This window comes from Charadrius vociferus, unplaced genomic scaffold (genome assembly GCF_000708025.1).
Source record: "Charadrius vociferus isolate BGI_N301 unplaced genomic scaffold, ASM70802v2 scaffold472, whole genome shotgun sequence".
Classification (NCBI taxonomy): domain Eukaryota; kingdom Metazoa; phylum Chordata; class Aves; order Charadriiformes; family Charadriidae; genus Charadrius; species Charadrius vociferus.
Window position 1 is genome coordinate 1,436,936 of NW_009647735.1, and position 27,917 is coordinate 1,464,852.

Sequence of the window (27,917 nt, forward strand, 5' to 3'; positions counted from 1 at the left end):
GGATGATTATGTGGAATCTAGATGCTCAGAGAAGCTAATATAAGTGTTTCTAGCTTCTGTAACCTCAAACTAATTCTGTCCAGTTGTATTGATTGTAAGATAAGATTAATTCACATTTGTACTGTACCAGAACTGTGCACATGAAGGCTTGAGCTGATAAGTATGTAGTTAGTACTGTAAGATGGATCCTTCAGTGGCAATGTCCAAAAAGATATTTCTTTCCAGTTCTGTTCAGACATGATTCTCTAAACTACACTCTTCATTAACCTATATACAGTTCAAAAGGGAAAAGGCATTTTACAGTACAAGGGAAAATAAAATGTTAATAAATGTTCTTTTTTATTAATAACATTCTTTTTAAATTAATAATTATATTAATAATAATGAAAGTCTTTAGATTTCCACATTCATTCAGTAATCAAGAACTTTATAATCAATCTGAATCCAGGAAAAAATGCCTAAAACAGTGTTAATCTAGAACCACGGTTGTCCTTGATTTCTATAAAAAACACCTGTTTGCAGTAAGGGGAAGTAAGAAGGTATATGTCCTGAGTAACTTACTCCATAATGTAAGTTCTGTTATGTGCTGAAATGTTTTTCCTGCGAGTTCCACTGCACTAAGGAAGTGAAGTTACCATTGAATCTGAACTTTTGGTACCCTTTATACTCTGACTATAATGCAAGGTGAAAACCGTGTATAGATGCTCTAAGTTAGACCAAATTTAGCTCAAGTATCTGCACAGCGCAAACCAATGTTTGTTTCAGATACACCTTTCCAGATCCAGAAGCAACTTAGAAAAATGGTTGAGCTTATTCCTGAAATAATATACTGCATCTGGATCCAAGCACAGTATGTCCATCCATCTCTATAGAGCACTGTGCAGTTGTGAAGCCCACCTGAGGTATGAGCGTCTCAATTATTTGTTGTAGTCTTGTCTTGGGCTCCAGTCATGCAGTATTTCAGGAGAGGGCCTGGAATTTTGCATTGACACACTGCAGTGGTTAGGACTGATATCTTTCCACTGGCCTGTGGTACCCGCTTCAGCAATTTAACGATGAGACAGGCTATGTATTAGTCCTGTCTTCCAAATATTTAGGCTATCTTGCTTGCTTTGAATTCTTTAAACTGATAGTTATGTTAGGATGCTTTACAGCAAAGCATATATGAGGCTGTCTTTATCCAAACATACACAATGTTTTCATGAATAATTTTGTTGTGTCAGAGCATATTTAAATTACGTTATTCTGCAGTCTTCAAACAAACCACTACAAACTACCAATTGAAGTTAACAAATGAAGCATTCAATAACCTACTGAATCCTCATGTCTAAATTGCAATTTGTAAAGCACTCTGGAGTGCTTTGGCTCCAGAAAGTCACAACAAAGCTAAGATTTACTGTATTGTATTATTTTAGCAAATGAATTTATGGCTTGTTTTTATTATTTCTTCAGGCTACCGAAAAAAAAATAAGTTTTTATTCCTGATTTTATATATGTAGTCTAAAGATAAATTTAACAGCTGTTCAGATTGATATGGTTCAGCATTTGTTAATAAATATTAGCTACAACTGATATTATTGCTACCATAATTGCAATATTTATTATCCAGAAGAATGCACCAAATGCAAAAAACTCATCTTCCTTGTAATATAAATATCATCTCCTGTTGCTGACAAAAGGATCAGTACACAGGAAGCCAGCTGTAGTACTCTGAAGACTCTCCTCGGAGTCTTCTTCTCACTGGCTCAGGACTTGGTCCCTGTCCTTCCCTCTTCACCTTCTCAGCAGGCTTCCTACCTTCCCAGCAAGAGAATGAGGATGGGGTTTTGGAGGATGAGAGAAAGCATTGCATGACAGAAAAGGTGGCCAGTCCCATATAGGGCAGCATCATGGGTAGTCTGTACCTAGAGGAATAGGGAAAGTGAGAAACAGGAAGGAGAAAGAATTGACTGATTTTTTCCCTGACCTGGGTAACGTCTTGAGCTACACTACATCCTTTCCAATTCAGCCCCTCCCCTTCTTCTACTTCCCTTACCTTTCCCATGGAATCCGGTGCAGCAGAATCACTGCTGAATATTGGGCTGCATGTCAGCTCTTCTTAACTTCCAGGCAAGAAAATGTTGTGCTTTGTGACACTGAAAAGTTGCACTTCAGAAATACACATCATCCAACAGCGTAATTTCATGTGATTGGAATTCCAACTGTATAAGGGCTCTGAATGCTTTTTTCCTCAGTAAGAACTGCATTATGTTTCTCATGTGAAATCTGTAAAACTTCACTGTACCTTTTCTTAAATGGCATTAAATTCTACCTTGTAATTTTTCTGTGATGAAATTAAATTCTGTTCTCTAAACTTTAGTGGATACTTAAGAGAATGTCCACTTTAATTGCTGTACATCTTGTATAAAATTAAGATTGTTAGTATACAACATGGAATAAATGCCCATTCCATAAAACTCAGTAGATCTAGTTAGTTGATTGCAAAAAAAAAAAATCAGATCTGATGTCCGTTCCAGAAAAACATAAGAGTTTTGGAGAACAAAAATATTTAATCAATAGAGTATTTCTTAGAACGATGCTGTTTTTCTTTGACCAAAAAAAACTCATCCATTTCTTTGGAATGCAGTATTTATTCTTAGTTTTTGAAGAAAAGAATAACTTTTTTATTGAGTTTTTTGGGAATGTATGGATATTTTTATTTGTTTATTTTTTACCCCTTTGATGTTCAGATTAAACCTTCCCTAAATTTCTTCAATTTCCCTTGAATTAAAAGAGTGGATTGATGAGGACAAAGGTTGGCTTTGGTCAACAAAATATACATTTTATCCATAGTTGTGATTTGTCCTTTTGGACTACTTTTTGCTTTACTACGTGAGATAAATTTTGTTAGCCACAGGTCAGTCTTCCTTTGGATATTGGTTTAGATCACTTTTTTAACCTCATGTATAATCTGGGATAGCTTCTCTTTTGGATGTAACATTTAAAAAAAAAAAAAAGGAACTTCCATTCTGTTATTTTTTCTGCTAAAAATTTTGCTGCTTTCTCTGTTACCTACTATGTGCTGACATAATGTTCATAAGGTACCATATGATTAAAAATTCTGAGTGGATGTTTTTCTTCTGTCCTTAGTTAATTTTCTCACCTGTCATCTTGTTTTTTTCAGCTTAAAAATTTAGTATCTCTGAGCTGTACATGGGTATAGCTTGCATGAGATTATTTCCTGTCTCTATTATCTCTTCCTTCAATGAGAGTGAGCAGAAGAAAATCCTCAAAGGCTGCTTTCATCTTGAGCTGAGCATAATAATTTTGCAAGTGTATTCAATGGGTTAAGCATCAGGTCACTGAACTAGAGAGATAAGTAAAGCCCCTGGCAACAAGGCTACTGTTTCACTTTTGAACAAACATAGTGTAAAGAAATGTTTGGGGTAATGAATATATGAGTTAAGGAGGGAGAAGAAGTTGTTTTTATAGAGAATTCAATATCTGAGTATAGAAGAATAGAAGGACTGTATTCGGAAGAAAGGTAAAAGAATCTTTTGCATCTGAATAAAAGGTATACCTAGATGAAATGAACATATTGCATTGGACCACTGAGATTATTACGCCTCATTATCAAACTATTCTAGACTCATTACCAACTATTCTAGTCTCTTCCACTAGTAAACAACAAATAAACAATAACTTTTGAATGTTTTTACACTATCTCTGCAGTTCGGAGATATCTTTTCATGATGAAACCCTGATTCAAGAAAACAATTTTGTATTTATCAGTTATTTACAGAAATTTCAGATATATAGTAGCATCCATAAGATTTGCTTTGGGAGAGGATCATCAGATCTGCTCATTAGGCTGTATAGGCCTTATTCTCCTTCCATTTCTACTTGTGTAAATCAGAAGTAGATCCACTAAAATCCCTAGAGCTACATAAATGTAAAGCTGACTCTAAAGAAGGCTGATAGGTGCCAGTGACCTGAATTTCACGGAATATGTGCTTCATAGTCTGTGACAGCATGACAAGACTTGTGCCTCCTGAGCCTCCCACATGTCTACTAGTCATGAAAGTGGCCTTTTAGTAAGATGAAGTAAAGTTTTAGTTTGGGAACTAAGATAAGGCAATTTGTTATCCAAATACCAGGAACATCACACTGTTAAGAAGAAAAAAAGTTATATATAAGGTTGCTGAAGTTGCAGATAGGAGCCTACCACATATAGGTCACTGTCAGTATTGTATCTGTGCACGGAATTGCATTTACACAAGGACATTAGTTATACATGTATGTACACATCTATAGAAATGCCAATGTGTGGTTTTTTCCACATACTTTATCAGAAATCCTTTTATAAGGTTGGCATTTCAAGCTAACAGCTAGATTTTACTCCAATCATAGCTTCTTTAGGGATAAAAATTCAGTCAAATAGAAGGTCATACATACGTATATGTATGTAAATCTGTAGTATTCCCTAGTGTCCATACTTAAATACTGGTAATAAATCTATGTCATTAATGAGTTAGGAGCAGAGATTTTTTTCTAATAAATTCAATATTGATAAAAACTTAAATGTTCATAAATATGTTTTCTATTGCTAGCATTGTAATTATATTTAAAACAAATACCTTTCAAGTACTCTTATCAACTATTTTTTCCCTTCGTATTTTTACAGATATTCTTTGCTCTTTTCTAAATTGTAGTGAACTGATAATCAGTTAAAATTTGCAAATCTATGAGTAGTTAATTGGTTAACTTATATTTTTTCTTTTCCTACTATTATAGAGCCATTGGAAAATTTCCCTACTACAGACTACTCTTTAGTTAATCAGATTAGATTATTCACTATCTTTGAAAATTAGTGCTCATTAATGCAAAAAATTAATGGTGTTGAAAGACCTCTAGTACACTTTAGTACATCTTTATCAGTCTAATATATGGAAGTTCACAACATCCAAACAATCGTTTAAGGTTGTACTGATAGAATATGGAATATACCTGATCAAAAGGAATCTTAGAACCATGATCCAAGGTGATCACCCATGATGTAGGTGTTCTTTGTGCATTTTTATGGAAGGAAATAAGTAACTGGACTAGTTCTGTAGTGGTAGTGAAAATTTGTAATACAGGTGGTGAAAAGATGTCCAGCTCAGTGTGAACAAGGAGGATTATTTTAGCTATCTTGGGGAAGGGAGTGTGGGATGAGTCCCTTTTGGGAGAGAAAGTGAATAAACCCTGATTTGGAAAACACTTTGCTTTTACTTTGGGAGCAGTTTTTGAAAAGAGAGGCTTCTACTAATTAAGAAGTATAATGGGGAATACTTAAACTGACTAAATTATTTTTCCCACCTTTAGTTGCTAAAATTAGTAGCACTATAAGGCAGAGGGATACAAGAAAAAAATCTTTGAGCCTTCAAGTGTGAGTAAATTTTATTGTTTTAACAGTATAATGGGTAGTGCTGCTGTCAAGTTCTTTTACTTGTTTGGCCACACAATATTTTACTAGGCTGTCCACAGTATTTTCAGGGATGATCAGATTGATTCATTCATATTTAATAGTGCATTAGGAGCAGCAGAAATCTGACATTTATTCTGCAGGATTTTACTGAAGCTCTTCAGATATTTTGCTGTAGATGTATGCTGTTACCTCTTACAGTCTGCTTCAAGAAAATATAAATATTTCTAGATGGTATATTTTCTTTTTTATAAGTTCTTTAGACTGGATTTCAGTGTACTTGAAGGAGGATTAAGTTGTTTACAGCACTCAGGAAAGCCTGTTAGAGTTTTGTGTACTCAGTTACTCAATGGAGAGCTCCTACATTTGCTTGGTTTCGGCGAGGAGAGAGAACTCCCTGCTGTTAAGTGTAAGGGCACCATTTCATTGCTTTCCATCAGCTAAGATAATCTTATTTGAATGGTAACCATCTTTGATACTCACATTTACTAGGATATTTTAGCTGAATCAATTACCAGAACAAGTAAAAGGCAAATTTCTTAGTAATAAATTGTATTTAATGTGGCAATAGGATTAACTTGTAAAATACATAGCATCCTAATTGTTGTGGAACATAAGAGACAGGAAAGGCTACATAAGTAAAAACTTTCAAGTGAATGTCATTTATGTTGTGTTGTAGACAGTTTTGCCATGACACATTCTCTGGTGTGAGTGCAGGTTAACTGCGGCAACGTTTTATTCAAAACACAGGCACGTCACAGAATGTACCAGCTGCGAAATCAGGAAGAGTGCTTACCATTCTTTAATATTTAGCCCTATGATCATTACAAAGATCATTACAAAACTTCATGTACTGGTTTAGTTATCCATTTTTTATTTTATATAGGCTGTCAGTACCTTCATATGCTTGGTAGTTTGGAAATAAATCTTTGCCATTAGTAAATCTTTGCACCTCCTCCCCCTCCTTCTTCACTGACCTTGCAGGGTTGTTTCTCCCACATATTCTCATTCCTTTCTCCAGCTACAGTTGATGTTGCACAGTAACTTTCCCCCCCCACCCCCTTCTTAAGTATGTTAACCCAGAGGTGCTACCACCATTGCTGATGGGCTCAGCCTTGGCAGGTCTGTCTTGGAACCAGCTGGCACTGGCTCTGTTGGAGATAGGGGCAGCTTCGGGCAGCTTCTCACAGAAGCCACCCCCATAGTTCCCGCACTACCAAAACCTTGCCACACAAACCTAAAACAGAAGAGAAGAAAAAGTAGTCATGTAGATCTACATGGCCCTGCTCAGGGGAAAATGTCTTTGATCTTGGATTAGATAACTAGTCTAATCTTACTAGGTGCAAGCAAGTGACAAACAAGACTCCTAAGACATTTTAATATTATTGCGGTATCGTCAATTCCCTGCAAACTTAGCAATTACCAGGGTAATTTGATCACTCAGGGTTTTTTTGCCTGCTTCAAGTAGTAAATCATCTATTATCTATAGCAGAAAGAGCATGGTAAAAGATTATAAATGACTCTGTATATGGATACCCCAGGGGAATATGTGAAGGAGGGAGATGGCAAAAAGCTTGCTTGTCCTCTGAACATTTTAAATTGTTCTTAGAAATGCACGCTGTTAGAATAGACCTATGCTTTAGCCCATGTGGTTAACTAGACCCAGCAGACTTCCCGTCTTTTATATGTGCAACGTGCATTTCAGTTTTGTAACTGTTCTCTGAAGTCATGTGTTATCAAATGTCTTACAGTATGCCTAAAGTAGTGATATTAAAACCAAACATTATACTTTCAAAAAATAATCTGTTTCCCATTTGGTTATTCAGAAAGCATATAGTCAAAAGATTTTTCAGATGCACATTTCTGCATCTGTAAAAAAAATACACATTAATTTTAAAACTTACATTATTGTAATTTCAAGATGAGAAATTTTTTTTAGCTGTGGGAAAACTTCTCCATCATAAAGCTTTGTTTAAAGTAACAAAAACAGTCTGAAGATGTTATTTTTAACTCTGAATCACTTGCTATTAAGACATGTTCATTTCCAAACCTTAGATGAATAACCAGTGTAGTAAATCAAGATATGTAAAACTATATAAGAATGGTATTAAAGAAAGTTTTGATGACAGGTTCATAATTGTTCTTAAAATCCTCTGCAGTTTGTTCTTCTGAAATTCTGTATTCTATATTGTAATGTTTGTCCTTTACACTTAATGAACTCCCTTTCAAAGATTAACATTTTTGCAAACATAGACATTCTAACAAATTTTTAGCTCCCTTATTTTAAAAAGCTTTGATCACAATTATACAGCAGCTGAAACTACTTTATAAGTGCAGATGCAAGTTGCTTTAAATATGATCTACATTGTGAAATAACATTTAGTTAGAAATTGAAATAAATTTTCCATTTCCTTAGAGTTACCGAATGACTACTGTGGTTTACTTCTGTGACTTCTTTCGCTGCAGCTACCGCTATGTTGAGTGCACCAAGGAAGTATAGTCTTTAGTCATGATTAATACTATTTGTTTTTCTTCTACAGAGAGCAGGGGACACAGTCAGTGGAGATACTGAAAGGTAATTACTTCTGTTATTCTGTATTTAAATATATACATAATCTATCCATTAATTATATTTTCTTATTTGCTTTTAGAAATTTAAATTTTCAGGATTTAATGAGAAAAGCAGTAATCTCATTTAGTAAATGTCATAACTTTAATGCTAACTACATCAAATATAAATATCAAAGGTGGGAAAAAATACTTCAGATGTAAGTTTATTAAAGATTACTAGGGGGAAAAATCATACTACTACAAATTAGCAAATGTTTCACCCCATCTTTTTTTTTTTTACTTTTGAAATTTAGTATTTCAGAATCACTCTGAGGATGAAAAGCATAACGCACGTGTAGCATGGTTTTTGGAAATAACAGGCAGAACATTTCAATGAGCATTTAATGCTAATTGAGTCTGTACAAAAGTTATATTTGTGGCTCATACTTGATAAATACTAACAATGGAGACTTCAGTTTGTCCCTTACAATTACATTTAATCAACTAATTCTAATGAATAAAATAGTGATTTTGTGTTTGTTTCCTTTGCAGTTTATCTGATGAGGTGTGTTAATATTCTAGTTGCTTCCAATAAGTCATGTTAAAAGAATAAGTTTGAAATAACAGATACTTGGGTATTACAGAATGTCATAATTAAGCTTAATTGGAATCTGTTCATATGGATAATTATTCTTTTTTACATCTTTTCACACTGTGTATGGCCTAAACCCATTTAAGAAACTAAGCCATGCACTGAATATAAAATAAGTAATTACATTTAGAGTGCTTTCACCAATCTAAAGAATTTACAATTGATGATGATTTTCTTCAATGGTATAAATACCACTATATTACAGCTAGAAGTCTGAGGTACAACAATATTAGTTGATCACCAAACACAGGTCACCTCGTGCTGGATTTTTCAGGATTGTTAGCACTTTTACGTCTTACATTGTAGTTCCTCTTTATACGTGTATTAAACATCATAGTTCATTTCAAAGGCAGTTGTAGTGGTAAGAATTTACTGATGTTTCTCCAGTTGTAGGGTGCTGTGCGTCTTTAAAATGCCATTCAACTAAATTAAGCAGCACTGCTATCACAAGTGAAAGTGAGGTAAAGATGGAATTTGAAAGATTTTTTTTATACAGCAAAATTCTACTTCATCTTATAAAAGACTGTCTTGTCTCTCCATTGACACCATTGTAGTAGTCTGTTACCTCATCATCCATTACCTCAGCTAAATATAGATTCTTATTTTTGCAATACATAAAGTATAGTCCCACGTGGCACTTCATCCTAATTCAGAGCCAAAGCAGCATCCATCTTGTATGAGGCAGGGGTTACACGGGGGGAAAAAGTGTGTCATTCTCAGTTTCTTCGTAAGTGACAGCTGGATTTCACCTTTTGCTCTTATCTCTTATATTGAAGTTTTCAGAACTTACTGTTTTCTGTCAGTCTTATGTCCTTGCTGTTTTCACTTAGTCTCCCAACTCTCTCATGCCAGGTGCTGTTGTCCCGTTCCTCTCTCACACTTGCTTCTCTTTACTTTTTGTCACTCCCTTTTCTCACCCTCCTTCATTCCAGTATGGCTGCTCCCTCCCTCAGGTCCTTCCTACCTGGCTTTCTGCAACAGAAAGAAATCACACATGGAATATATAGTCATACTTCTCACCCCTTTTTTGACTTCCTTCTCCACACCTGTGGTTTCTTCCAGTCGCAAAGAGTTGCAAAGGAATATTGTTCTTCCTAGAGCAATGCATGCCTAATTATCTTGAGTGGATTGCACATGCTCAGTTTGGCAGGGACATTACCATCCAGATGGAACATCCCTGGTGGACAGGACACGAGTATCTACCGGACATCTGCCTAGAGATATTTTCCAGGGACATATGACTCGATGAAATTTTGGCAAACTTTCATAGTAAAGGCTGTTTGCTTATATTCTAGCAAAAGGCTATTCTTTTATATTCTTTTATAGAATGGCTCTCTCTTTACTAGTCTTTCTTCCACACATTTTAAGTTTTGTATACAAAACATGACCATATTATTCCTTTTGAATATGTTGAAAAATATTTTAAAAGAGATATAATGGTATAGTAAAAAAATTTCAGTGTAAAATCAGCTGAGATGAGCACTGGTAGAAGATTTTTATCTCATAGTTAGGTTTTGGAGAGCTGAAGATAAACTGTGTGGATAGATTCATGTTTTTGGATGAAATAGAATTATCTTTATTAACTGTACAGTTGCCTATGCAGTTTTTGTTATGCGATTGCATCCCCTTTTTTTTTAAAAAAAAAAAAAAAAGGCAAAAAGAAAAAGCCAAAAAACAGAAGAAAGATGCTTCTTGCATGTAGTAGAATGTACCATAGGCTGCAGGGAATATATACCGAAAATACTAGCAGCTATGTGAGAAATTCGAGACTACAGAATGTTACTATGAATATCTAGCTTTTTAAACTCTTCAAATGAGTAGAATGTAAAGCAAGTCTAGCAGCTTTTTTTTTTTAGCCTTGAGCAGAATAAAAGCTAGGTATTTCTGCTTTACAACTCTGCTTTCTTCCAAACTCTTTTGGCACATCTACGTCACATATTTGACAAATACCCATTGAGAACTACAAGGGCGCTGCCAGGGCATGCAGAGATGCAGTTAGAAAAGCAAAAGCTGAGCTCGAATTGAAGCTGGCCAGAGATGTCAAAAACTACAAGACAGGGTTCTTCAGGTACATAAACAACAAGCAGAAACAGAAGGAAAATACTGGCCCGCTGTTAAACAGGAGAGGTGAATTAGTCACTGACAACGCTGAAAAAGCAGAGGTTCTCAACACTTCTTCACCTCTGCCTTAACAAGCACTGGTGGGCCCCTGGCCTTGGGCACAGAAATCCAGGTTGATGCAAACACAGACCCGCCGCCACTGAAGGAAGAGTTGGTATAAGAAGTATTACAGGAGCTTGACCTCTGCAAATCAATGGGCCTTGACAATATCCACCCCGAGGGTGTTAAGAAAGCTGGTTGATGTCATTGCGAGGCCACTATCCATAATCTTTGAGGAGTTGTGGAGATCAGCAAATGTCCCGTAAGACTCAACAGAGGCTGACGTCATCCCCATTTACAACAAGGTCTTAAAGGAGGATCCAGAAAATTATAGGCCTATCAGTCTAACTTCAACTCCTGGGAAAGTTACGGAACAAATCCTCCTGGGGCTATCACAAGTCAAATGAAGCATGTGATTTGGGAATACCCAGCACAGATTCATCAAGGACAAATTGTGCTTGACAAACCTGATCGCCTTCTACAACAAAGTAACCTGCTCAGTTGATGAGGGGCAAGCAGTGGACATTGTCTACCTGGATTTCTCCAAGGCTTTCTACACAGCTCCCTACAGCCTCCTCCCAGAGAAACTGATGTATTATGGTCTACGCAAGTGGTCTATGGGGTGGGTGGGGAACTGGCTGATGGGCTGGTGGTAAAGGTAGCTCCTTTTCAAACTGGCAATCTGTCACAAGTGGAGTGCCCCAGGGATTGATACTGGGTCCAATGCTTTTTACTATCTTTGTAAGTGATCTGGATGATGGGATCAAGTGTACCCTGATGAAGTTTGCTGATAACACCAAACTGAGTGGGGAAGTGGACACTTTGGAAGGGAGAGCCATCCTGCAGGAACACCTGGACAGGCTGGAAGAGTGCACTAACAAGAACCTTATGAGTTTCAACAAGGACAAGCGTAAGATCTTGCACCTGGGAAAATATAATCCAGGAGGAGTACAGCACAGACTGGGATCTATCCTCCTGGGGCGCAGCTCTGTGGAAAGGGATCTGGGGGTCCTGATGGACAACACGCTCAATATGAGTGAACAGCATGCTGCAGCAGCAAAGAAAGCCAAACAGGGTGCTGGGTTGCATCAACAAGGGCACCACCAGCAGAGATAAAGAAGTCATTATTCCATTCTACTCAGCACTTGTCAGGCCACACGTGGAATACTGTGTTCAGTTTTGATCCCCGTTATACAAACAAAGATGTGGACAGGCTGGAAATGGTCCAGAGAAGGGCCACCAAGATGATCAAAGGACTGGGAAGCCTCCCATACAAGGAAAGGCTGAGAGAATTGGGTTTGTTCAGCCTTGAGATAAGAAGGCTTAGGGGAGATTTTATCACCATGTACTAGTATTTAAAGGGTGGCTACAAAGAAGATGGAGACTCCCTTTTTACAAGAAGTCACATGGAAAAGACGAGGGGTAATGAGTACAAGTTACCCCAGGGGAGATTCTGATTGGAAACAAAGGAAAATTTTTCACAGTAAGAACAATTAGCCATAGGAATAATCTCCCCAGGGGAGTGGTGGATTCCCCATCACTGAACCCTTTTAAGATTCAGCTGGACAGGGTGCTGGGCCACCTTGTCTAGTCTGTGCTTTTGCCAAGAAAGACTGGACCAGATGATCCCTGAAGTCCCTTCCAACCTGGTATTCAATGATTTGCCCTAGCGCTACTCTCAGGGCTAGACTTTCACCATCCATGCAGAGCACCCACACCCCTCATTATAAGATACTGTCCATTCACACATTAAACTCTGCCCCTATCTGACCAAAAACCTGCAAAAAATCTGAGCTCTACTTTGAAGCAGTCTTGTGACTAGAAAAGTAGGGCAGCCACAGGCAAGTTGTGACTTCACTTCCGAGCAGGTGTCATGATTTAGGAAATTACACTCTGCAATTGGAAGTGGAGTTACTAAATGTGTGTGTGATCTGAGCTTTTAGGAAGATAAGCTAAATTAAATGCTTCCTGAAGAAGCAGCTGATTTGTTTTCCTTTTTACTGGACGCAATTTACCCTGTTTGTTATTGTTTCACGAATGACAAAGGGGCAATGGGCATTTAACAGGTAGTCCCTGCTGCAGCTTTTTTGCAAACAAACATCTGACTATGTGCTTAGAGAGGTTTGCTGTCTTCTTTGATCTTCATTTTACTTTAGGAGAAGTTTTTTTTCGAGTAAAAGGAAAGCTTGACATCTGTGTCAAGACATGTGATTCTAGACATGCGTGCATAATGTAACCATGACATCATTACAGACACCTCGGGTTTGTAGATCTTCCTCTGCTTAGCTAACCACGCAGGCCTGCAAGGGCAAGAGAAGGCAGAAAAGAATTGTATCATTCGTGCATTGCTCAACTGCTACTTGAATAAACAGTTTTTATTACTATTTGCACTTCCATGCTGCTCAGGTTCTTTTTCATAACACATTTTGTCTTTGTAAATATTAGTGCTTAAAAATTGTTTTAATCCTGTCCACAGTGGCATGCTTTGGAAATTTTTTTTTTTAAGTCGTGGTTAATACTGGAGAGGTAAGAAGAGATAAATATTTTGAAAATAACTTTTAGTCTTGGCATTGTTTTATCAACTTTGCCTGTACAGATATACCTGTATCGCAGTGACTGCAGAAGAGTACAGATGCATCTGAGCTAGCTGGCTGATACCTGAAGGATCAAGTAATAGCCTGTAGTGTAGTTCTGAGCCTGTAGCTGAGCCAGCATGGAACTGAAAAGGGATTTCAAACCTCACTACAAAATACTCAATAATTAATTTGCAGTGAGAATTTACTTGTTGTGACAGGAATACGTTACATAAGCTATGAAGGTTCTATTAACCTAAATATAAATCATGAATCCTGGCAAGGTGGTTAAAAATGCATTCCTGTGACGAGGTAGATGAATCCAAATTGCTACATATGTGTTCTTGTGAGCGAGCCATAAGGAAATTTCACATGAAGTATAATACTTTTCTGCACAAATATATTTTCTAATATGTTGATTTTTTTAATTCTTTTTTCTCAAGTTAATTATGGTGGCATTGAGCCTGAGCTGCAACCAGATTGCACTTGAAGTAATTGAGAATGAGACACAAAGGTTGAAAAGAGCTTTGCATGCCCCTTGCATCTAGAAATTTACATCTCCCAAGTATTTGCCACGTAAAAAATAGCAGGATAATAGGTGCCATTTTCAAGTTGATCTTATCTGCTGTGGATTGATACAGTTGGTATGCAAACTCTCTGTGTTTTGAATCACCATATACTTCTAAGTATCCAGGTGGCAGCAGGGACCAGTGTATTTTCAAATGCAGGTTTTGCTGTTGTCCATAATGGTTAACCAGCAGCTTTGAAATTATCTCTTGATCATCTGTGCTGTGTACTTGAGATCCTACATTTGTGTAACCTTATGAAACAGGAGCCATCCTACAGAGGACTAGAAAGAAAAGCTCTCAGAATAGTCTGTTTATGGACTGTGCATCAACTTGGACATTCCATATAGGTCCCCCGTCAGAATGATCAGAGCATTTTGTACCATGACAGAACATAAAATACTCTACCCAGTAATTTATACTCAGTTATCTCTGTTCCAGGAGTAAACTCTGGTGAATAGGTGGGGTTTTTTTATACCTACTGGAAGCTTTTATAGATTAAAAAATTATTGCAAATCGGAATAGTCAAAAGATAAGTTTGGATTGCTCTGTTTGGTCAAATAAATAAATACAAATAAAAGAAATTATTAGTTTCTAAAATTAGTGTTTAATCAATGGTAAATATTATTAGCAGTTTGTTATAACTAGAATCATTTTCTACTGCTTCTGGTTTATAATCCTATCCATTACTGCCAGAGTAGGAGCTTAAAAAAAGTCAACAATATAGACTGTAACTATTACAGATACCAAAGATGAGGTGAAAGGTAAGTATTGCCCAGAGTAATTATTCTTGTTTCTAGACTGTATTAATTTATTGGGATTTATTGTCTGTCGTCTGTCTCCTGTCACCTGTGGAGAAGCCAAAAAAGATAGCAATTTAATAATATACATCAGTTTGTTCTGATACAGTTATAACTTTCATTTAGTGATTGATTTAATGACCCTGAAGGTAATCAATAGAGAAATGGGATGTTATCAATAAGAGCACTGATAATGTGTAAGAGCCATTTTATTTCATCTTCTTCCTAAGCATTGCTTATGTGATCAAGGGATGCTTAATTTGTATGCAGCTGGTTAAAATCAGTCCTCGTTTTCAGTACATACTCTAAAAATTTTACAAGCCAAAACACTATTCCTTACTACACTTTATGGGGCAATTAAAGATGTGTTGTTATCTTTCTATGGTAGAAAATGAAAACGTCCTTCAAAAGGAGAAGAGGAATGAGTGTCAACATGGAGGTGGTATTCACAGTTGCACTTGTTTAACAATACTTGTTTTGCAAAGAAATAGCAAGTCACTTCTGTTTGCTATAAGATGAATTTTTATATGAACAGAAAGCACAGGATACTCAGAATTCTGGTGATATTCTTAAACCGATATAACTGCTCTGGTAGCAAAAGTGCAGAGAGGTATACAGCTACACTGTTCATCTTACATATGCGGTATTTGGTAGGTGACAGTTCTCAGCATTCATTAGAAATATTTTACCAGATATGTCTTTACATTCTGATTCTTACAGCTTTTATCAAATACATTAAACTGGAATATAGTACTTTTGCTATCCGTCGTACTTCTAGGTTTTTCCATTCTAATTTGTTTTCTAGAGATTCATTACTGCTATTTTCTAATCATACAACACTGTTCTTCATTTGAAATCCTGATTACAAATCTTATCACTAGACTTGCACTTCATTTGCATGTCCTTTAAGATGCGAGTTGGAAGTTACCACACCTACTTGAGTCCTTTAAATTCTCAGTGTTTTGCTTTCACTTAGGTCAAAGTCATTTCCATCTGTTTTTAGCTCATTCTTGTTAACCTTCCTCTTTAGCTCTATGTTCAGCATCATCATTCTGATTGAATTCTGACTCAGTACACATCTAGTACTAAAACCAGAGACAGATTGTATTTTACCTTGATCTGTGCTTGCTTCTTAGTACCTTTGTTTCTCTAATTCTTCATCCCTTTTTATATTTGTTTCAGTTTGCTTAAAACAGCTAATTTAGTCAAAGTTCTGAAGAATAGATAAGGAGGGAGGCAACCTTTTTATCCATAAAAATTCCAGTACATGACACACAGCTAGGCAGAGCATATCAAAACTCAGAATAGACATTGTTAAAGTCCTTTGTATTTCTGTCAAATAGGAATACCTCAGAAATCCATTTGAGGAAAATTGTATGGTAGAGTAATCATTTTAGAATGAGCTTTATTACAAAATTAAATTTCATTTAAAGTTTTGCAGTTATTTACTTAGTATTTTGCCCTTTTTATGTCATATTATCCAATGAATATTTCTGCAAACATCCCGAAATAATTGTTTGATGTCTTATCGGGGTTTTTTTAAATTGGTATAAATTACTCATAAGTGATTGGTCCTCCTTCTAGATTCTGCAGTTTGTTTCCAAAAGAGTATTATACATGAACACAAAACCAAGCATTTAGTAGTAGATCAATGGTTTTAATTGATTTGAGAAATATCAGTCCAGGCCATCATAACCATATCACTGCGTATGCCTTCCCTCCCACCTTCCCCTTTGTTCTTTTCCCTTTCACTTCTGTAACAACTGTTTTCCTAAAAAGAAAGGTGAGGAGTAACTCAACCAAATATGATACGGAGTATTTCAACCAGAATAGACAACATACTAGGGTTTCTCTATGTCTAAATTAATTGGTTCTGTCACTTCCACACAGGGAATTTACTTGTCTAAAGAGAAGAAAAGATTGGTATTTCTTCTTCTGTGATCTGTAGATCTGAATATTTGAGGAATTATTAGATTTGGGGAGGAGTATTTCATAGACATAAAAACTTCAAAAAAAATAAAAAAACCTTCCTGCAGACTGTTGAAAACTGTTCCCAAGTAAAAAAATTAAGCTCATTGTACATTAGAACACCTATTCCTGGCCTTTCATAAGATGCTGAATTTTGAAGAACTTTCCAACAGTCTGATTGCAGACTGCTTCTATAACTTTACGACATTTTTGCTGGTAAGAGTCTGTGATTACTGTAAGGAAATGCATTATTGTGTTTGCATGGGAGCAAAGAAAACTTGACTAAGGACTTTTCAGATAAAAACACAGATGTATTATTCATATTGTATATTGGCTGAGAGAAATAATGGAAGCATTGAAACTGACACTTTCCAGATGGGTCAAAGCCATGATTAAAGAAACAGACCAGAAAATGGAGGGGGGGGGGGGGAGATTGAAGTGCATTTATGGCATTCTCATGGGCAGACATAAATGGAGCATTAATGACAAAATCTGCCTTGCAGCGGTTTGGGCGCCTGTCCATTCCTTTACCAAATGTTGTAAGTAGAACTTTTTTGTTTTTCAGATGTTTCTTTCAATCCTTGTAATCTACAGACAGCTCAGAACTTCTAAGTCTTGCCTATAAACTCTTATGGTTTTAATGTTAATGTTATGCATCCCGTCTTTTCACTGCAGTCTGGAAATTTCCTTTTACTTAGGACTGATAAATGCTTTTAACTGACAATGCAGTAGTTGTTTCTAGTGCTAAATTTGATTTCTCATAACAATGGAAATCATCAAATGAGAAAAAGCTACTTCCTGTCTTGCTAACTTAAGATGGATATTATTATTATTATTATTAGGACCAAGAGAATTTGGGAATATGCTCAAAAAACCTTTTTATTTCTTTTTATTTCCCCTCCCCCAATTCCTTTCCCATTCTTGCACTCCTTTTTTTATTTAAGTGATATACGCAAAAACATTTACATTTTTATGGGTTTCCCACTTCTCCTTTTTCTTACTTTTAGAAACATGACGGGAAAATGTGTGTCTAAGAATTTCTGTATTAAATCTGACAAAGTTGACCCCTATTCAGTGTTCTGTTTCCATCAATGGCCAATACTGTTTGTAATTGCATAAGGAAAGTCTTGTGGTGATGCTTCCCTGCTTTGTTCTCTAGCCTTTAGAAAACTCTAGGAGAAAGCTCATGTATACCATGGATAGTATTTTTGCATTTTAAAATCTGTGTAAATTTTTGGTATCCATGGCATCTTGTAGCAAAATGTTATGGAACTCCTTGCTGCAGGATGCTGTGAATGCCAAAAACTCTGTATGTTAATGAACAAAGGTTCAAAACAATAGCAGCTAACTGCTAGTGTTATATAACCTACATAGCACCTTTCTTCAAGGAGACATTGAATATTTATTCCTTATTTATACTCTTCAGAACACTCCTGAGTTCTTAAACTTCCATAGCACTGCCCTCAGTTGCCTTGAGAGACAGTTAGATGACTTTCTTTTCACTTTCCCTCTGTCTTCTGTAATGCTAAGGACTCAGAACTGTACACTATTAAAAACTTGGGAAGACCACTGCTATGTCTGTACCTACCTAAGACCCTTCACTATTGTAGTGTTTCAAAAGGATTTAGAAATAACAACTGCTGCTAACTATATAGAGACACACTATTGTATGCATAGCATTTGTTTGAGAAAGGTACGCAGAAAATGTCCCCTTAATAAATAAGAAAATCACAAACAGGCCTACTGAACAGGGGCACTCTCAGGCTTTTCCTTTTCTAACCTAAAATGTTTTGTGGTACCATTGTGTCAGGACACTAACCGCACATCTTCAGAAAAGTGAAACTTTGCCTCGACCTTCTGCAGGGATTTAGAACTTCCAACTGCACCCTGCAATAGCCTTTCTGCAAACTGAACAGTATGCCAGTTTCTTCTTTTCTTCCAGGGATATTGATGTTAAGAAGCATGACGACTAAACTGTAGCAGCAGTTGGAGCCTACATCGAAGTTAGTTTGGGAAAGTTTACTTGGTGTTCATTTTGCTGCTAAGAGTTTCTATTCTTTACATTAGGATTGTTTCTGGGCATGCAGAAAATGGTCACCACACTTCCTTCCCATAGTAAACGTAACTGTCGCGTTCCTTGTTTGCCAGGAAAGAAGATACTGTTAGGATATCAGTACTGCAAAAATATTACTGTTCTTCTGATGATCTAAATTTTCTAGTTAACTGCTGAATGGCTGTGGTCTTTATGAATTTCCTGGTTTTAAGCGCTTTCGGAGTTTGAAAGAGGAGGTGGTGGGGAAAGAACAGAACAAAAGATATTAGACTTTCTCTGTACCTGGCAAACCTATCTGACAGTCATGTCAAATTTGGCCTCATAGTTACATACATATTAATGTCTGGGTGTTTATACACTTTCTTATATGTTGCTAAAGTTAAGATAGCCAAAAAGTAACTCAAAGCAAGACACATACTAAGCAATTTGGATTATTCTTGATTTGATTCTATAATGACATGCAAAGAAACCAACTCTGTAAGATATGGAACACATGTGAGTCTTTCCTGAAGGTCAGAATATCACTCCAAATATGTATCTGTAAGCTGTTACATTTTAAAATGCAAATTATTCTTAAAACAAAATTGCTAAATTATTTATTTGTATTTCTACCTTTTTCCTGTTTAAAAATACTTATTCTTTCCCATTTTTGTCTAGACACTAGGAATCCTCTATACTTGTGTTTAACTGTGTTGATGCTGGAAGAAATGTGCAAACTAGAGTTAGTCCTGCAACAAGGAACCAATGATTTATATGTCCTAAGACTCTCGTCCCTGGGTGGGAGGAGTTGTGTTGTTGCTTTTGCATTTTTGGCTGATAAGGGTTGAGTATTTTTAGACCAGTGATTGAATCAGAACCAGATATTCTCATATTATTTGTGTGTTCTTGAGTCAGAATATTAAGAATGGTTTTGTGTTTCATAATAACGTTAGCACTGTTCATTGAAAACAACGGTGAAGTTTCCAAAGGGCCTCATGTTTTAAGTGATACATTTTAAATAACTTTGAAACACGATTACATCTGTAAGTATACATTTGGAAATGCACAGTGTGTGTTTAGGCACTACTTATTCAGATATATATTTTTTTTTTTTTTAGTTCTTTGACATCTTTCTTCCTCTCTGTCCTAGATATGCTAGTTCTGCCATTGACCGTCAAGGAAGCACATCAATGAGGAAGGTAATGGTTTATAAATGTACATTAAAAAAAAACCCAACCAAACAAAAAACTCCTCAATAGTTCAATTCATTGTCATATTTTTAAAAGACACTTGAAATATCAGAAACCTTGACATTTGTCTATATTATGAAACATCTGAAAATAAAAGGCTAGGAATAATTTCCGTATTCAGAAAAGTAGCTACTGCAACCACAGCAGGTCAGTGTGTATGCAGTACTTTTAGTGAAGTTGAATAGTATTAATACTATGTTAGGGAGATAGGGGATTAAGATTTTCAAAGATTTTTGTGGTGCCAATTTTGAAGGTCTTCAATAGAAAATATCTGGACTTTTTTTTTTATTTTTTAGTATTTTGATAAATATTTCATACAACGGACAAACAACAGAACCTTCATTTACAGAATGCCTATTTCTTCATTCCAACTTCGCACTTTTTTCACTAAGTAGGTGCTAAATAACTTAAGTTGCCAGATGTCATTCTGCCTCCCAAATATTTACAAAGTGAGGCTAAAGACCTGTGACAATAGTGGAAGATACATGACTAGATTTTCTGCAATTTGTGAAAACCTGCAGTTGTGTTTGTTGATATGCTGCCTCTATCTGCCATCCCTTACCTTGCCTGCTGCCTCCACTGGAAAACACTTGGACCTGTAGCTGTTCCCAGGGATCCTGGTACTGCAAATAATCTAATGCATATGTGAGGAAATCAGCACTCTGTCCCTATGATTTGCGTACTTTGCTGTTGAATGCACTGATGGCTGTGTTTGTAACTTGTTAATGGTTTTCCTTAAAAACTCCTCAGGTTCAAAATAGTAGAGATACATTCAGCCAGGTTTCCATTAATAGGCTTGGTTCCCTTCATCCTGGCAGGTAACTGAATCTCTAGTCTCTAGGGCATTTTTTAAACACAGCATAGCTTTTCATTTGGTGATTCTGTGACAGCACTCCTACTACTACACTGTGATTATGTTGAGGTCTATTAATTTAGCTTCATATAGGACAGATTCAATTCTGTCACTTTTTTTTTTTTTTTTCTTTTCCATGCTGTGCTTCTTGTTGGGCTGGCGTGGGAGGGTGTACGTTTTGGTTAACATTCTACTTTGTGTTGTGGTTTTGAGATGAGAACTTAAATGCTGACAACCACAGTATCTTCTCACATCATCTGTCTGTTTCCCATAGCAACTCTGTGTCATTTGAAGTTGCAAGTTCTGACTGTTTTCTTACAGTGTTTACCACAAAGTTAATTATATAGTAGTTCCTTTATCTCTCAGAATATGAAGCTTGAATTTTGTAAGTTAGCAGTGCTAATTAACTACTGATTCCCAAGTATTGCAAACCTTTCACTTTCTCCAGTTTTGTTGCTTAGAATACATTGTATGCGTGTGTAAACAAAGCATAGTAAAACTAATTAACTTTTGTTTTTAGAAGAGCTAATATTTTCAGCTCTCCTTGATTTTTTTGTGCTTGTATTTTCATTATTTTTAAAACTTTTAATTTGAATGATGCATACCAGTTTCTGGTGACTATCCTAATACGTATATCCTACAGTTTTTCCATTTTTCTTTCAGTTCTTTAAATTTAATCACATACAAAAAGTGTAATTTAATTATAGGGGTTTATTTCATCACTATATTTTTTAGCCTACATTGAGAACAAATTTAGTGATCTCTGTTTCAGAAACAGACGCCTGCTCTGTCCTAATGCATTTTTATACAGAGAGAAGAACATTGAACGGATTGTTTCAGTCACAGTCACCACAGAACTCCAGTTGGCACAATATGACTGACCAGTACTGTGGCTAACAATACATCAATTAAAAAAAAACAATGTTGCTGTGCATGTTTAATACTTTCTTACAGACCTGCTTTTGGGTTTTCATTTCCTGACCTTTTATTTATTACATTTCCTGTAGCACAGGAGCAAGCATTAATCTTCGTCTTCTCTAGTGCTCAAAACAAAGAGATAAATTTGCAGCTGTCACGTAAATGGAGAATGTGTACTGTCTTACGGTGATACAATGCATATACACCTACAGAGCTTGTCACCTGTCAGAATTACAATATTTTTGTGAAGCATTCATATACTGTGACTGACTGGGAGAACAGTCTGAGATAAACAGAACACAGAAAGCTGATGTTCTCTGAGCCAGGCCTCGGGAGTCAAGAACTGCTGATTTCTGCTAGTCACTAGAAAATGTTCATGCTGTTCAACGCTGTAAACTGGCTAAATTGCAGAAGGAGTTACAAATAGGTCTGTGCATGTGTAAAACAACTCCACCCTCCTCCACTTTTATTTACAAGAAAACTTTGCCTCTCCAATAGTTGGAGTCCTGTTTACAGCTGCTGCTTTTCTATGGTGTCTAAGCTGTAATCTTTCATTATCCTAGACATTAATTTAAATATTTTTATCTAAATTATAATCTTCGCTTATTTTAAATTTCAATATTGCGAAATTTAAGCACTTATTTAATATGTTGTACCACAGTTATTAATATGGACTTTTGTAGCATGTGTTTGCTTTTTGAGTGCATGCGGAGGAGCTGCCTAAGGTAGGGTAAGCAGTCAGATGATCTCTGGCAGAAGGTAATTATCTCTAGTTGTACCACTAGTTAAGGTAGCATGGAGATATCCCTATCAGTGACTGAGGCGCCTTTCTTCTAGGCCCTCTACTGAGCTGAGTATTATCTCTGACAAAGGAAAACTGAAGCAAATTAAAAAGATGGCCCTTTCTATGCTACCCTTTGCCTGGATCTGCTGTTTTTTCTACTGGTAATGGCAGCATCAGTTACCAATCAGGCAGCCCCTTCGTCATGTTGACCTGTAACTTTCCCCCTAGCATTTACATGCTTGAGGTACATCCTTACCATCTTTTGAGTAGTATGCCTATTTTTAAATAATGAGATGCTTTTAGGTTTTTCATAACAACCTGTAACGATTTTATAACGCAGCCACAAAAGAAAGAATTTATTGTTTTCTCCTCAGAGTTATTTCATCAACCTACCAACCTAACAAACTTCATTGTTTCCTGTGGTTGGACATAATTAAAGAACATGACCTCAACATGTCATTGCACACATCACTTTATACATAAACTGTATAATGTTTGTGGTGGATACTTTTTTGAACGAATATTTGTCTAACTATCTCATGTATACCTACAACAAAGTATCATTCATTTTATTAGGTCATTCGTATGAGTTTATAGCCTTAGTTTTCAAACTATGGTATAACCATTCATGCAAGGAATCCTTAATGAATTGATTGCAATTGTAATTAACAACTGAAAAAAGGGGGATTTTAATTTGCAGATTTAGCAGTGTTGTTTTATTTATTTTATTTATAACAGTAGTAAGAGAAAAATGACAAAAATGCGATCCTATGATAGCTGATCCTCTGATAACTAACCCTAGGATAACCTTGGAGATGGTATTTAATGCCAGCTGTTTCATGTGACTACTATTACCTGCATTGTTTTTTCCTAATTATTTTCTTTTTCTTTACAGTCATTCCATTACGCTTCCCTCAGGGTAAAAAGCAGAAAATGGTCAAAAGGTAACTTATTTGAGTTAACATTTTGAAAATAGAAAATGAGACTTCTTCTCAGATAATAAGTGATCTGTTTCAAATGCCAAAGTTCAATTTAATTCAAATATTTCTAAATTTGATAGTAAACACCAAAGTAAAACATCAAATTAAAATACCAAATAAATGTGTTATAAGGTATAATATTGCTAGTCTTAGTGGTAAAATTTTGTCTGACTTAAGTAAAAGAAAGGTAGTATCTGTATATTTTGCCATTTCCTTCTGCTCTCTTTATCTATTCATGGCCTATTTGAGACTGTTAAAACAATGAAGATTGTTACAGCATAATAAATTCATATGAAAGTATATGGTCAGTGAGCTCTGCTCTTTTTACTCTATTTGTTGGTTTAGTCTCCTTTCCATGCAAATTTTCCTTTTATTGTACTATGCATTTTTAATCCTTCTAAACCTGACCAGGACACAGCAGAGTATCTTATTCTAAAAAGAGAAAAATGTTAAGAACTTGGGTGTGGAACGTTGCAGAAAAAGGATGGTGTTTTGATGTTATCTAAATTTCTTCATTGTTTTGCAGCTGTAGGACAAACATAATTCTTTTAGCAATATAAACTCAATTTTTTCATAGAAAAATGTCTCATTTTAAGGAAATTTCCTCCAGAGTCTTTTTCAGGAAAAATGATACCATAATGAAGAAAAAAACTGTTCTTATTGATATTCACAAGGCACACTAAAATTTTAAGCCCTTCAATTAGGATCTATTGAAATAGTGACACAAAAAACCCTTTTCCTGGTGCTGTACCTTTAAACATGATGCAGTAAAGTTAAATTATTTTCAGTTAAATTCGGGATAGAAGAAATGTAAGCATATGCATTTTTATGGAAGGGGATGATCTTTCTTTTTTATTGACTATAAATATTGACTATAAAAATTGAGTTAAAAAACTCACAGAATTTGACAGGCCTTCTATTGCTAAAAGTAGTAACAGAAGATAAAGGAAGAATTAGTGTTTACATCTGTATACAGATAATATCATACTCCGAGTTTCAGACTGAGGGCTAAACGAATACAGTTTTACCTTGGAATGATGATGTTGATATTAATCAGATAAAAAGGCAGCTCTAAGAGGAATGAACCCTCTGGAGATTAAATAATCCATTACATAAAACAGGCCCTTTTTTTTTTTTTTGTATCCATGCTGAAACCAAAAGTGCAGAGCATTGTCGAATTTGGAAATTGTTCATTCAGTCTCCTCTCCCTGAAACTGGAGAGAATTTGGTTTGAAGGTTTTTTAATTGAATCATCATTAAAAATTAGTAGTGTGTTTGTATCGAGAAGAATAGTTCTTCTACTCTTTCATTCAGTGAGACATCTCACACTATTGTCGTGTTCTCAGGGAGCTCTCTAACAAGTGGGAGCAGAAGACGGATTTCGTGCAAAGACTTAGGCCACGGAGATTGTGAAGGTTGGCTATGGAAGAAAAAGGATGCCAAAGGTTATTTCACACAGAAATGGAAAAAGTACTGGTTTATTCTGAAGGATTCGTCCTTGTACTGGTACACAAACCAGAATGTAAGTACAGTCTATGTTTGGAGAAAGCCAAAATTAAACTTTAAACTTATAATTCTTTTGAATAAAGTCTATTTTTACTACATGGTAGGATACGTTAGTGAATTGCCACTTTAATTGCCGGGTCTGGGTCACTCTAGCTGGAAATATTTCAACGGAAGTTATTTTTTTAAGTCCCCAAAGTCCATGTCCAAGCTTAATAAAATAGCAGATGCTCATGGCACTCTTAAAGAAATAAATAAGCCAGTAGTTAATACTTTTCCACAGATACTGTTTATGTGGCCTAACTATGTGCTGACATGCAGCTGTCCTTAGTTTCAGTTGTGTGGGGAGATGTATACAGCATAACCATCATGTTAGTTAAGCATTATGCGAAGCAGATGTGAAAACCTGGATTTGTAGATCTCTTTATCTGAAAGTTATTCTTATATAGATGTTCCTCTTGCTTTTTGCTGAATTAGTCTGGAGTTTGCAGTTTCTGATGTGTAAAACGCTGTTCTTGGCAAAATGTCATTGAAAATAACTGGGCCTACGCTTGTGCAATCGGCATATATGTAGGAAAAAATAATGGAGGGGAGAAGCCAAAAATCGTTAGATTGCTATTCTTCCATTGGTATGCACTGAGCCTCAGTGCCTGATCTAAACTGCCTGCATACAGCCTGCTTTGGTTACTGATATTTTAGAACATATTTGCTATTCAAAAGGAAAATTTTATGAGCATAATTATCCTCAGTTTTAGTATTTTCTTGTCAGCCCAAAACAGTATTGTTTCAGGCTGTGGATGATAAATGCCTTCAGGTTTTGTGTTGTATGTTTTGTTTGTTTGACACAGTTACATGCAAGGTGGTAGTCATTATGTGTCCCGCTGATTTTCAGTCTGTTGTTTACAGCCAAGCCATAATTCATAGTGCACTTGCTAGTACTTTTCAAAAATATGACTTGTGTTGATATGTCTCCGTGCTTTTCCTGGTAAATCTCTTCAAAAGAAGCAAAAAGTGACAAGAGATACTTTCTAGTAATTACTTTTCCATTTAATCACTGGTGAGCTCGCTGTAGGAACCTCCTCAGTTATTATTAGCAGGGCAGATGGTCTGCATGATCATGACTTTAAAAGGAGGCACCCACAAAACAGTTTTAAAATGTAGACTATATGATGAAGAAACTGGGAATTCTTTTCTGTAGTTGATGTCTTGAATGCTAGTTTAGGTGCTGTATTTGGTGCTGAAAGGTTTTCTGCAATCTTCAGCGTAGGGGAATTAGGATCACTGCAGCTCCTTTAAGAAACTGTCGTTTTAGTTACTTCATAAAAGTTATTGACATTGTATGATGAACTAAATACTTTTTTTTTTTTTTAAGTAAAAACAGTATGAGGAAAACACATTCAGTATTTCAATTGATTGGATTGTTGTTCTTAGTGTAAAACCTAAATGGCTAGTGCTCACTTCTCTCTTCTTTATGTTCTTCTTCACCATCACTTTCTCTGCTCTTTTGATAGGATGAAAAAGCAGAAGGATTCATTAGTTTACCTGAGTTCAGAATAGACAGAGCAATTGAATGCAGAAGAAAACAGTAAGTAATGTGTCAACTATGTTTATAAATTAAGGGATCGCTCTTGGAAGTATACTGGATATAGTACTGAAAATTTGCAAAGCCCAGAGAAGGAAGTTACACAGAAACCTTGAACTCTGTAAATAATACATAATAGATCCACTTAAGCTTTAGTGTTTCTCTTTATTATAAAAGATACAACTTAATGTAAATTCCGTAACTCTTTGGCCAGCTTTCCAGACAGCCCAGTTACAACTTCAGTTAAACAAGTAAAGCAAAAAATAAGAAATACATTAGCCAAGAGATAAAACTTTCTTAGATTCAGTATGGTCATCTTGATAAATAGCAAAAGTGCCAGAAACAATTACCATAGGAAATGCCATTTAAAATATCATAGCAAGGGATGGCAAATATAATCGCCATTTTTTAACTTAATGGAGGAAGCTTGCTTACCCAATATTGTGTTATTCTCAACTGCTAAAATAGGTTCCATATGCAAAATGAACTTTGCATTATTGCTTGTGTGCATATTGCTCCTACTGCATTATGCTCCCAGTAAAAAGCATATGCTAAGCTTTGTCACCCTTAAGGCATGTTTAATAACAGACACTCATTGGAAGTTGTTTCCAAGCAGCGTTGGGACTGGAGTGCATAACTGTCGAACAGCAGGTTTAACAGAACACTTCTAATGCTTTGAGATGAGCACTTGGCCAGTATCTCCTGAATTACTTGCATGTGTCTTCTGTATGCCGCATCCGGGTTTTTAAAACTTGCTGCCATGAGGAGCTAGATAGAATAGCATTAAAGATACTCTCATACTAAAGCTTCCCTAGTTATAACTAAGCATCCTGAGTTTTTGTTGTGCTTTTCCAATGACTAAATGCACTTTTGGTCTGAGGATACAAGTCCTACAACTATGATCACGTATGCAATAAAAGTACTGAAGATATTAATTACAATACAGACTACTCATCAGATAATCAAGCCTCTTCAATTGCTTGTTCTTCTCAGGAGGTATTATTACTGTCTGTCTGAGAATTAGAAGATGGTGAATTTGTACTTCTATTACTCCTTTCAGCTGAGGGTATCACTATAGAAATTAAACATGAACTGAACACTGTAAGTTCCTCTAAGAAATGATTAGATATTATTAAGATATTGAACAAAATACAGGGAAAATAATGCTCTTTTGTTAGAATATAAAACAGTTAACAAATTTCATTGAATTAGCCAAGATCAAACAGAAGGTCATTGTGCACAGCTAGAAACAGCTTCCAGAGCTTTGCTCTAAGCATTAGAACACACTTCCTCAGAACACTTC

The 27,917-nt window shown here is 35.8% G+C and overlaps 1 protein-coding gene across 1 annotated transcript in view; it reads left to right on the top strand.

Annotated features, from left to right (window-relative positions):
* The window catches only part of LOC104283573 (connector enhancer of kinase suppressor of ras 2-like), a 210,549-nt gene that overhangs the window by 161,140 nt on the left and 21,492 nt on the right, over window positions 1-27,917 (top strand). The window contains exons 15-17 of the mRNA XM_009881773.1: window positions 23,445-23,506; window positions 24,892-25,051; window positions 26,544-26,617. Coding sequence (XP_009880075.1) covers window positions 23,445-23,506; window positions 24,892-25,051; window positions 26,544-26,617 — 296 coding nt within the window. The remainder of the gene's footprint in view (window positions 1-23,444; window positions 23,507-24,891; window positions 25,052-26,543; window positions 26,618-27,917) is intronic.